At 37.7% G+C, this 13167-nt stretch overlaps 1 protein-coding gene across 4 annotated transcripts in view; it reads right to left on the bottom strand.

The window, feature by feature from the left end:
• The window catches only part of LOC125321524 (N-acetylated-alpha-linked acidic dipeptidase 2-like), a 32465-nt gene that overhangs the window by 13905 nt on the left and 5393 nt on the right, over window positions 1–13167 (bottom strand). For 2 of the 4 annotated variants that reach the window (XM_048294515.1, XM_048294518.1), the window contains exons 4-12: window positions 11988–12089; window positions 11049–11174; window positions 10214–10400; window positions 9028–9121; window positions 8647–8745; window positions 6874–6959; window positions 6149–6268; window positions 5670–5752; window positions 2647–2710 (exon numbers count right to left, since the gene is read on the bottom strand). In XM_048294515.1, coding sequence (XP_048150472.1) covers window positions 2647–2710; window positions 5670–5752; window positions 6149–6268; window positions 6874–6959; window positions 8647–8745; window positions 9028–9121; window positions 10214–10400; window positions 11049–11174; window positions 11988–12089 — 961 coding nt within the window. The remainder of the gene's footprint in view (window positions 1–2646; window positions 2711–5669; window positions 5753–6148; window positions 6269–6873; window positions 6960–8646; window positions 8746–9027; window positions 9122–10213; window positions 10401–11048; window positions 11175–11987; window positions 12090–13167) is intronic. The other 2 variants (XM_048294517.1, XM_048294519.1) reach the window with 2 other exon arrangements.

Below are 13167 nucleotides of genomic sequence, written 5' to 3'. Positions count from 1 at the left end.
CAGAAATAGACTGCATGGTCTCACTGTATGAGTTACTGCCACTACATGACGATGATGTACTGGGTATAGTACATCCATAGTAATGTAAGTAAGCTTTCCCATAGCTCTGAAGTATGCCTAATTATCCCTCATTAGCTACAAGCCCTTGTCACTCATACAATTCCCAAAGCTTTTGTTAAACCGAAGGCAAAAAAAGTAAGGTGATGGAAAAAATACCACTTCCAAGGAGAGTCAGAATTTGAGAACTGGAAATTCAAGTTACAAAAGTGCTTAAAACAATGACCTGCTTTGCTTCTTTTCATTGCCGTAGGACAATAAATAGAAATAATTTGCTGTACAAAAAGTGGTATAAGAAGTGTTCTGAAGAACATAAATAAAAAAACCAAAATCTCAAAAGAGTATATGGATGCTATGTGTCTACAGGGGATTTTACTGCTCAGTCAGGTGAGGGATGTGTCAAGAGACTGAAAATAGTTCATGCCTCAAACATTGATATAAAGTTTTGCTCATTATAAAGAAGCTACAACCGAAGAAGTTTCCCTGAAGAGTAGGACTTTGAACTGAAAGTCAAACTGTTGATTAGATAAAGGGAAATGCATTGTTCAGTCATCTCAGGCTGAGGGAAAGGTTTGCATCCACAAAAGGTCAAAGCCACCAGCTGCAACTGTCCCTGGCTGAGTTTGGGGTGGGAGGAGAGCCCAGCTCACAGAAGCCAGGTTTACACAGACTCCACCCAGCCGAGGGGGAGGAGGAGGTTTTGGGTGCATGGTGCAACCTCTGGTGAGAGGCAATAAACACCCATCCTCCGTTACACAAACTGGCCCAGCTGTGGAACCCCCAGCCCCACAGGGCACATCCACAGGACATTCCCGTGAGAGGCTTGGCCCCACAGGGCTGCACGTGGTGCAACAGACCCAGAGTCTGCTGTGAGAGACTGACCCCCACCCCAGGGGGACATGGCCGGACATGCCCACCCAGCCTGAGCATGTACACCCATGGGACTCTGTGCCTTTTGGGGGACCTTCACCACCGAGAGAGCAGCTGGAGAGGATCAACCAACATCACTGGGATCCATGGAGTGGTGATATTTTCCTTACTCTGTCCCAGTCACTCTTTCTGTCCCCCCCCACCTATCTTCTACTTCTTTCTCTCTTTCTCTCTTTCTTTCTTTCTTTTTCTCTTTTTCTTTCTTTCTTTCTCTCTCTCTCTCTCATATTTACCATCAAATAAAACCCTTAGTATTGTCACTGGCATATGGTCTCATTTGCACCTTAATTTGGGCAGAGGCATTTCTAAGAACCTTAAAACTGGATCATAACAAAATGTCCAAGATACTTAAACCAGCACACTGAACATGGTGTTCTTTTCCTTATTACAGACTTCTTTTCCAGTTGTTTTGCTTTCACATTTTCTTTAATGCATGAAGCAAGAGACATGTTTGAATAATCAAGATTTAGAAGAAAATTTTTAAGGCAGCAGCACGTTGGCTTCAAACCAACTAAAAAATATGCGTTACAATCCATGGTGAGAATATGAAGCAGCTGTAAAGCCATTATTTCATTTGTGAGATTTTCTAGGCATGAAATTCAGCTCTACTTTTTACACAGCATGTAGGCAGCATAAATGAAGAAACAGCTCTAACCCTCCTTATTCCCCAACTCCAACTGAGCATTTAGAAACTGGGTTTGGCTTTTCTTTCTTTCCAATCCTTTTGTGACAGACAAAATTTTCAGCTGACAGTAATAAAAAGAGTTCCTAAATATGCCTGTTGATATCCATTTTATTCACATGCAGGAAGCCCAAATAAGTTGGGTTTGACATGGGAAGAGTAATGCCCTGAATAACTGAGGTTATGATGCAGAGCAGCTTCGCAGGACTCTTCTATTATTTCAGCACAGACAACAGCAACAAAGGTCTTTCTGTAAAAAAGCACAGCCTATTTTCAGAAGGATTTTCTGATACAGATCATAGTGTTGGGCCCCCTCAAAAAAAAAGGCCAATTTCTAAGCAGCATTCCTGAATGACATATTCTTCTCATAGTCTGAAGGACAACCATAGTTGGATAATGGTGCATAAGGGTTTTTTGTGAAACACTCTTCAGCGCTTATTTTTCTAGAAAAGTCCTGCTGTAATAAATATATAACTCCCTGCTCCTGGCAATCAACAAAGGTGAGCACACTGTTTCAAAGCACCAAAGCGTCTCCCACCCCCACAAAGTGTAAGCCTGAGGTCTTATAATCATAATAATTTACTGTCTCAAAATATTATAACGCCACAGGGAAGGGAGCTGGCTGTGATCAGGGCAAGGAGCAGACTGTCATATATTAAAACTACAATTGTAAATTAGAGCTAATGCTGTTAAGAGACAGTTTAACATACAGAATTCTCAGTTCCTTAGCACAGAATAATAAACTCCTTCAGAGGAGACATTCTTGACTCAGACATGTGGACTGCAGCTCATGGATGGCACTCTTTGCAAAAGAAAGCAGCATCAAAATTTAAATTGCTCTCTCTCTCCACTTAATTCTGTATTTGTAACACTTATTCTGTACAGCACAATACCTATCTCAAGCAATAAATAATTCACAGAGAACTATTAAAAATTACATCTGTGAAGTAAGGTAAGGTTAAAAATAAAAGACCCACCTTCTATAGAAGAATCTGTGTTGATGTAAGCGACTGCCCGTTCCTGAAGGACTTTGGCGTTTTCCTAGGGTTGTAAATGTGTAAATGTGTTACTTTCGATTAGTGGAATTTAGTCAAGAGCATGTTAAGTACATTGTTTTTTTACAGCATTGCCTTTAAGATCTCAGTCAGGATAATTACTACTGTGTACCTTACTAATTATATTGTTTGAAGATGGGTAAATGATCTGGGCACATAAAATTCACTATTCCTTTCTGGGACTTAATTTGTTGTGGAAAACATCCACAAAATGTAGATGCTGCCTGCTGCATCACACAGGAGCAAGATGGAACAAGAAAATTATTGAAAAGAATTGTAACATGGTAAAATAGGGTTATTACATGCATTTTAGCTCTGCACTTCAGGACTTTCTGAACATGCAAGATGTGACTGTGAGGTCAGCCAGAATTCCTCCATGCTTTTAATCCCTAGTTATTCATATGTGCTCCCAGCACTGAACTCAATTTTAACACTGATAAACCAAACACTCCTGTCATTTCTACAGCCTTCCATTTCAAAAAGGTATAAGTCAAAGCCCGAAATTCCCTACTAAAATGCAGTTGATTGACTATTTTGAGTCCCCTAAGCATTGCTTTCATGCTAAATGTATACACACATCTTGTTTATTTTTTTTGCAAACATGTAATTATGTTTGAAATTGATATTCTACTCAGTAAGTGGTATTCCACGAGGTTTTGGCTTTGTGACAGATATTTTAATTAGGTTAGCAATTGTTACTTGATTCATTCAATTTATAACCCAACTAACAATTTGTAAGTCATGGGAACTAAAATTTTAATTGGTAATTGATAGCTACACACTACATTAATGAAATTAATATCTTAAAAAAAACCAGTAGAGGAGACCCTGCAAAAGAACATGACGGGAGGGAGCAAGCCTGTGTATGCCTACATGGGGCCTTGCCTGCATGCTAAATCATATTTGCAGCAAAAGAAAGTCCTTTGTTTATGAGCAGTGGAGATCATCTGTGTAGCAAAAGGATGCTGCCACAATCGCAGTTCTTTCTGTTACACAGAAGATGTTGAAAATCATGGGTTAATTTTCCTCGAGATTTAATACATGACAGATCTGGCAGCTGCAGAGAAGAGGAATGTAAGCTGTGAGGAATGTCTCTAGGAAACTGAATCTAATTTAGGCCTAAAAGAGTAGTAATGCACACCACCAAGATGAAGCAAGGAAACAATAATATCAAAACACAGGTTCAAATATGAACTGCACTTGCAGTTTTCTAACCTTATACGGCTGCCATTTCATGGAAGAATGAATGACAGATTACTAGATACCAAATTATTAAACAAAACTCATCACAGAACAGCAGTAGCAATATTTAACAAATAGAACGTAAGAAAACTCCCTAATTTATTAATGACTTGCTCAAGAGAAATTGATCCTTTAAGTATCATTGTTTTGTATGCCTCATAATTAAAACAATTGTGTGTTTTTTCTTGACAGCATGTAAATGTATGCAGAGATACATAGACAAAGAAATCACAAATAAAGTTTTATATACAGCACACTTTGCCACCAGTAGAGTTCAGGTGGGATGAAACTTTAATGCCAACTCCTTAAAATTTCTCAGTAAATGATTTAAAATAATTTAAATTACTTTTTCTTCCTCTAATGTTTCATAAACCAACAGTAAGATGAAGAGACTCTGTTACAGCTGGAAGACAAACAACTTATGAGTGAAAAAATTAGTGCAAATCTGAAGGAATAAAAATCTCAGTTTTGTTAACAGAAGAATGATGGAATCTCTTTGGTGTTTGGGAGCCTATTTCTGGGTTTGTTACCTCCTCTGACATGTGCCATTTTGCTATGTAATCTTGTGATTTCCTGAAATACATGCCAATAAACTAAACTAAAAAGATTAAAATTTTTTATTTTATAGATTCTGAAAACTCTATCCACATAGCTAAATATTAACTTGTAAATAAAATTCTAATAGAAGAACAAGACAACACATTTCTATTAAACCATTGAATACTAATAAATTGACATAGTTCAGCAGAAATGTGTTTCATCAGGCAATTTTCTGCCTGCTCTATTTCTAATTTGGATTTTACAGACAAAGCAATGAAAACTCTCGTAAGACCTATATTTCTTATTGGGGTTGAACAAATCCACTAAGAACTGAACATGCCCAACAGGAAAAGGAAGATAAAAGTATTCAGAACTTCACTTCTGAATTTTCCAACATTCTTCTCTCAGGCAGGAAAAGGAAGATAAAAATAACATGCCCAATAGGAAAAGGAAGACAGAAACACTCAGAACCTCACTTCTGAATTTTCCAACATTCTTCTCTCAGGCAGGAAAAGGAAGATAAAAATAACATGCCCAATAGGAAAAGGAAGACAGAAACACTCAGAACCTCACTTCTGAATTTTCCAACATTCTTCTCTCAGGCAGGAATATAGTCAGGGATCCTCCTACAGAATTAATCGACTGTCCTGCCCCTGAGACTCTACAATGCTGGAATTCACAGGAATTTTGAGCTATTCACTCACAGATTACCTATCCTTTGCTTTGCCCACTAAGACTGATTTTCATACAAAGGGCTTGGTGTGCTGATGGATCACAGCCTCAGGACCTGGACTTAAATTTAGAGAAACTAAGGAATTTCTCAAATAGAGAGTTAGAAAAAGGACTGGTCTGTGTTATATAAAATACTATCATTCTGTTAAATGATGGGGTAGATTTCCACATAGAGACCACTGCAGAATATTAGCTTTGAATCAAAGGAGATTTGTAAATCTTAGAAGAGTTAGTGCACTTATGTTGTAAGACAGTAGGTAGGTAGGTAATTTATATAAATATATGAGTGCCTCACAGCACCTGAAGGAGTCTGTTGTGCTCCAATTTTACCTTGAAGTTTTTGATTGCAGTCCAGGAATAGATGCTGGGTACTGCAGCCACCTGCAACACACTTCCAAGTTTTGCTTTGCTTTACACAGTTTTTTATTTACCTCAGCCCACTCTGTAGAACCCAATAATCCAAATTCTTCTGCATCCCAGCTGGCAAAAATAATAGTTCGCCTAGGTCTCCAACCTGCAATCACATAGTTAAACTTGAAAATGCAACTTAAAAATCGACTAACTACAGTTAATTGAAATTGCTTTAAAAACAGCACTTAACTGATATAACAGTAAAAAAATCCTCTCAAAATCCTTAGAGGAATACATTATTGTAGAGGCATTTCTTCTTAATCCAAGATTTTCATTCTGCACAGCTAAGAGGGTACCATTACGCTCATGAGGGAATAAATTCACCCAACTACCACACAGTGCTACATATGCATCTCTTCAATGAATTTGCATCTTTCATAATGAGAAATAAAACTTTCTGTAGAGGTGAAAAGTTAAATCAATACAGCAGCTTATGAAAACACTGTCCCTTAAAGCTTCTGTTTTCCATATCCATTACTTTACACCTGTAGTAAGTTACCTTCCATCTTCATTTTACCAAAACTCCGTACAATTTCTTGCAGAACAGCGGCACCAGTCGTTGGATCAATGCCACCAAACACCCAAGAGTCTCTATGACCACCTAAAATAATATATCTGTCTGGAAACAAACATACACCACCAATGCATAATTAAAAATGCACATGGATTACCTGTATTTTTTTTTGACTGCATCCTTACTTGTATCAAATGAAATTCCAAGATCAATACCAGTGCTACAAGTTTATTTTTTAGGGGAATCTGCAATCATTCGCTTACTCTACTGAGGTATGCAACTAAAGACAAGAAATATTTAATAAATATTTTTCCATCTAAAAGTCTTTCATGTGTATGACCTGCTACTAAGTATCAACAGTATAATGTTAAGGTCCCAAATCATCACTAGTTTTCTGTAATTTGGATGATGTTAAATTTTGCAAAGGCAAAATGTATGACTGATGTAAGGGGAAACCTACTGTAAAATGGCAGGCAGCATAAAAAAAAAAAATCTCTGACATCTACCATTGTAGCATTCCCATTAAAATGCATTCTTGGTAATGTCAATGAAAAATTGTGTGATGGGAAGGACAGAAAAACTATTAAGAATTTCTTAAGACTCCATATTATATGGGCATTTAAAAATTTTTAAGCTTCTTACAACACAAGTACAACTTCAACAAACACAAATAAAGAAGGAATTAAAGTCATCAAGCACCTGATGCTCACCTGGTTCCAGAGCTCCTCTGAGGATGCCAATGACATTGTAAACTCGTGTTATTTTATTGCTTGTATGAACATGCATTCTGACTTTTCTGAAATGAAAGGCAGTGTGGAATATCCATTTCTGACTAATAAGCCAATAAAAAAGCCAATAATATTAACATATAAACCAGAGTTTGTGCCTCTGTCCTGCTTTGTGTTTTTTATGTGTGTTCAGCATTGTCACGCTGTCTCAGAGTCCCATTTTTTATTTCAGCTTAGCCTGTTGGTGATGCCTTAGAAAAAACGCTACAAGCTGGTCCAGTCTATAAATTTGCAAAGATTTACAGAATTTGTTGAATTTTTGTTTATGGGAGCCAATCAGATAATTGTGTACTAGAGGAGTAAACTGAAAAACATGCACAGTAATTAAAAATACATTTACATTTTGACCAAAATGATAATTGTGGATATGCATATGTTTATAAAGAATACATTTTGATATTCTAGCACAGGTCCATGTAATAATATAGAACTTGGAGAAAAGTTCATTAGGAATATTCATCCAGGAATAAATTGAAATCTCTGTTTAGGACAGCAGACCTAAGTGACCAAGATTTGTCAATCATAGAATAGTGGAATGGTTTGGGTTGGCAGGGACCTTAAAGATCACCTAGTTCCAACCTCCCTGCCATGGGCAGGTAATCTTCCATTAGAGGCAGGAAACCTTCTACGAGAAGCACAGGTTTTTCTTCCCTGTCCCCCACCAATAAAATCCACTTGTGAAATATCATAAAAACAAAGGGAATCCAGGTACTGGGAGAGATAAAATGAATACAGTATTCGTCCCCCTTAACCTGTAGGAGAAACAAAGCACCAAACAATGGGGGGGTTGTGTCTGGCAAAACCTCAGGAGTTTCACATTTGAAGTTATCTTTTCAGCAGCAGATCTGCATGGCTGTCAAAATCAAAACCTACTTCAGGACAGCCACTGGATCTTTGCCCAGAAAATAACTGACACCAGTGCCTTGGGCATGCGTATATGCGCACACTTTCCATGTGCAAGTGACTTTCTACCTAGAATCAAAAGCTTCATTTTGATATGGAACTACTCTGAGAAAGAAGTTACGTGCAGAATTAATCCATATTTACAAAAAATGTTATTCTGCCAAGTAGGAAGATGTTAAAAAGTGAATTCAAAAATACAAGTTTTGCAGATGAATCATATTGTTTTCTCACTGTTGTTCTTCAAGATACTCCAAACAGCGCTGTAATTATGTCAAATATGCTTTCTTATTTAGTTATTCCTACATTATTCATTTTCAGCTAGTGTTAAAGCAGAGCAGGAAAGAATAATGATAAATGAAGTCTTTATAAAATTAAATATTCAGACATACTCTTGTTATCCAGGAGATGGAGTAGTGATAATGATACAGCATTTTTACCCCGTTCATCGAGATCCTCTACCAGTCCTCACTGAATAATAACTCATGTAAACTGAAACTATTTTTATGTGGAAAAGTCACACAAAAGTGATCTTTAGATTTATTGCAATTTAGTGCCAAATGTCATTGTCATGTGGCCTGATCTGCTAATCTATGATCTTTTTTTAATGTAATTTATTTTCAAATTCTAATAATTATCACCAAATGTAACTGTAGCAGAAGGTAGCAAATTTCTCCCGAGTATCTCTAGATGTATCATTTCAGAGTCTTTCCTTCAGGGGGATTTTTTTTCTTTTTTTTTTTTTCCTTTTTTGTTTTTGCAATATTGTATAAACAGGCAAGTATTAAAACAGACCTTGTAGAAGAGTTGCCTGTGAATCCTGGCCCTATGTTATAAGACACATTGAGACTTCCCTTCCAGCTGCTATCTGGTGCTGCAGGTCCTCCCATTGCACTGTGAAGTGAAAACCAAGACAAATGCAGTTGACAAGTAGGCTAAAATCTTAAATTCCCTTAATAATTATTGCAGCAAAACCAAGATGGCTTTACAAAATTCCTAAAAGCATTATTGCAAAAAACAGATTGCTTTGAATTTTTCACATTTTGTGAAGCACACATTACTACAAAAGAGTAGCAAATACAAGTAACAGCATAGATTTTGCCATCTTAATGTGAAAAATTTATCTATGCATTTGGGAATACTGACTTCTGGTGAGGAGGACTGATGTATACTCACCGCAGTAATACTTCTGCATCATGATATCCAATGGGATGAACCGGGATTTTGGGAATCCCTACACCTTCGTTAAATTTATATCTGAAAGTGTACTCTGAGAAACCAGAACAAAATGTCAAGTTTATAGTGTTCTGAGCAACTTTTACCAAACTGGAAACACTTCTGAGCAGTGCAGCCACAAGCATATATGCTTCTTTTTGATTCTTACATCATTTCTCACATACTGCTTCTAGGAAACCAAACTGTAATGACAGAACCACAAACCCAGGAATGCATCTGCACAGCTGTGCAAAAGAAGTCCCCAGGCTTGATGCAAGCTTACATTTGCAGTCCAACCATATTATAACTTCTCCTCTAGGCTGGCTGTGGGGAAACCAAGCTGGTGTGTGAGGTGAAGATGGCACCTGTGCAGCTGGTTGACAAGGTACAGAGAACATCCACAGATGCATTTACCTGGGTTGAAGACAGGCAATGTCCCTCTGAGTCTGGTAGGCCTGGCACACACAATCTCACCTGGTTTTAGGTTGTCTTACACCCCCAACAGTGGTCACACAAGCCCATGAGCTTTCCAGAAGCACCCCTGTACAGCCATCCCATCAGCAGACAGCACTGGCAGGCAACCTAGTTCAGACTGAGTTTAGGATGCCAACAAGGACAAGACAAGCACATGGTGCCAACTTTTGAAAGACTCCAGGCTACTATTATTTTTGCTACAGGAATTTAATTCCCCTTAAAAAGGATTTTAAACTGGTTTTCTGCTTGGAATTTATGATCAGCAAGGAAACATACCTCCATGTAAAGCTATTAGCCCTCTTTGATGGTAGGGTACAATCTAGTTTAAACTGGTCCTCTTGAGAAACACAGATATTTTAAAATGGTTATAAATTCTCAGTCATTTTCTGCTGCTTCTCAGTCTGTAAACCTACACACCCTGCTTTTTTAAGTGTCACAAGTGTGGGACCATACAAAGATTCTGCTAGGAACTTTCTTCCCCTGCCTAACTGAAACCAGTTAGAATGACACAGATAGAACTTGCTATGTAATAGGAAATTAACCACTGTCAATAATAATTTCAAGCAGCATTTTTCTCTGCATCTGTACTGAAAATAATTGAATTTCTAGTGACACACTTTCAGCACCAGTTTATAAAGTACTTGATGGCCCAGGCTACAGAACTTTCACTCACCTTTTGCAGGATAACCTGGTGTTAGAGGGTCCCCAGCCCCATTCAGGTTTAAAACATTCCCACGCTGGGCTCCTCCACCTGGAAGGTTCCAGCCATTTGGATAAGGATCTACTCCAGGTGCGCAGTAGTCAGCAGGGTCTGAATAAAGTATGATCCCTTGGGCTCCTGCTAATATGGCATTTTTAACCTGTGAAATTATTTGCTTTTAAGATGTGGCTTTTTTTTTTTTTTTAATGCAGCAATAAATCTGAATGTTGAGATTTGCTTCCATGCAAGAAGATGAGTATGTGAAAGAGTGAAAATTACCCCAGATTCAGCAGAAGGACCAAGCACAGTGAAACACAATATGTTCATTATTTGTGTCAAACCTTTAGTCATAGGTCAAGGCTATGAAATAAAGCACAGAACATAAAACTGAGGCACTGTCCCCACTGCCCCACTATCACAAATTTTGCCAGATTTGTTGTCTAAAGTCAGAAGAGATAGTTTCTCAGTTTCTGTGCATCAGACTCCTTGTCAAAACGCTCCTATTTCAAAGTACTGCAGTTCTATGGATGGCAAGTATCAAAAGCCTTGGCTCTACAAACTACTCAGTTGCCTAAACTATTCTTTTGCAAGAACTGCCTAGGGAGTTTGCAGTCATCTCTCTCTCAGGAGTTTAATACATTCATCTGGTTTTATTGTTTTGGAAGTTATTCTTAGACTGCAGTCACAATGGATACATTGCAGGCTTCCTTCTGCTCATATGTTCCAACAAACAGCCCTCACTGCTTCCCTCAAGCTCTACCATGAAAGTGCCTGACCCACGGAGGAAAAATTAAAGCACAACCCTTACTTTGTTTCCTCTGAAGATCTTCCCATATCTGGCAATGACAATCTTTCCTGTACAGTTAATTCCCATTTCACGCTCCAGCTTAAAAAAATCTTCTGTACGACCATAATTCACGTACACCAGATCTGCCTGGGCAGAAAAGAAAAGCAACGTCGTGGCAACTGGCCAGTGAACAAACAAAATACCCATTATCAGAAATACAGTTTCATTCACAATGTATCATAGAGGACTTTTCTTTTTTTTTGCATTTCTACAAATGAGATCCAGTGCCCATAAAAACAATAGCAAAAGATATCCACAATATTCTTTAGGAAGCTTTGGCTCGAGCTTCTGATGTTTGGATATTATCCCACACTTAACAACAGTCCTACAAACAGGCTGGAAAATAAACCAATGTACTTTGCTAAACCGACAAACTTCTCTGGCTGTGACAAAGCAGTGGCATGCTTTGCATACACAAACACTCACTACTATATAATTTCATTTATTTATCCAATGCAATGTTGTCCCTGACCTGCTTCATAATGAATTAGCAGATTAAGTGAGGAACTTTTGTGGCCTTTGAAGGCATTCATTTAATCTGAAATGTCTTCCAACTTGATTTAAATATTGCTGCTTCTACCTGTGCCTTAAACAACTCCTCTACATATGACTGAATAATATGGAGCAATCTGAGATGTATCCTAAATTTTCCATCAAGATAAAAACATTTCACTTGTTATGTGATTCAGAGTTCTAGCAACTTAAGAAAGACCTTTTTTTGGTCATAAAAGACTTCTAACCTTTGCATAATATGTGGCCTATCTGTGCCTAAGTGTTCTTTAATTAAGACAAATGGTAATTAAAACTAATACAACAAATATTTTGAGAAGTTGGAGCAACTGTCCCAGAAAGTATTTCAAAAAATAGGTAATAGTACCCTGACATAATTTCTTTTCTTACCTCTGGCACTCCTTGTGCTGAAAAAGCATTATATGGTGGTAGTATATCAGTAACATTTTCATACCCCTGTGGAGGTGGTTCAAACAATGATGTATTGAAAACCTATCAAAAAAATAACAGTAGTCTTTGGTCAAACACTCCAGGCACAAATTCACACACTAAGCAAATGCTAGTTATAGTTTAAACTAAAGTCAAAAGAGACAGTTATTCAGTTTCTGTGCATCAGGCTCTTTGTCAAATAATTACTGTTTCAAAATACTGCAGTCCTATGGATGAAAAATATCAAAAGCCTTGGCTTTTGCCAAGTTAGTTAGCTTTTTCAGCAGTTTAAACTATAAATTTCATAAATTGCTAGCAAAAATACAATTCTAACTAGCACACAAGTTCAAACAAAAACACAGCTAGGGATCCAGAGCTGAACTTTTGTAATAGAATGCAGATATAAATACAAAGAGATGGATCACGTGTCAGAAGATGTTCATCAGCCACTGCCTAAACCTAAGGAAAGAAGTAACTGAAAATTGCCAAGAAGTGGGGACAGTAAAACACACCTGGTTCATCCATGCCATCCCAGGTGTCTTTTGTGGTTTCTCCCACCTGTATTATTATTATTATTATTATTATTCTCTTCATGTCTCTTCTGGTAATGCTCCAGTTAAACATACTGCCTTTTATCATTATGTATTGTAAAACTCATGTTGCTTTAAGGTTCATGACCACCTTTTGTCACCTTGTGAGATTATAGTTGAGACACTGTTACAGGGTTTCTGGAAGAATTTCTTCATTCTTTCACCTCTAAGCTCATGTCATCCCTGAGCACATATTCCTTACTTTCTATCCTGGCTCTTCATCCTTACCTATATGCTATGATGCTTCTCTAGCAGTTCCACCTCCTTTCCTTGCTCAGGCTCCTTGTCAGAATCTACATCTACTTCTTTATTTCCCTGGGTATTGAAAAGGGAGAAGATGTCTATAGACTGACTAGTTCATTAGTACTTCCAACACTAACTTCAGAGACACCATGGGAAGCCAGTGGAATCAGGTTCAGAGCAAGGAAAACAAGGCAATACTACATAAAATTGACAATATCTCTGCATTCCTTACCTCAGTATGTTGTGGAAGCAAATATTGTACAGATGTTCAAGCAGGGTTTGGATAGGTACTTGGAAGAGAGATGTAA

The sequence above is a fragment of the Corvus hawaiiensis genome, chromosome 2 (assembly GCF_020740725.1).
Source record: "Corvus hawaiiensis isolate bCorHaw1 chromosome 2, bCorHaw1.pri.cur, whole genome shotgun sequence".
Classification (NCBI taxonomy): domain Eukaryota; kingdom Metazoa; phylum Chordata; class Aves; order Passeriformes; family Corvidae; genus Corvus; species Corvus hawaiiensis.
Note: the sequence above shows the minus strand (reverse complement) of the source record. Positions and strands in the feature narration are given on the sequence as shown.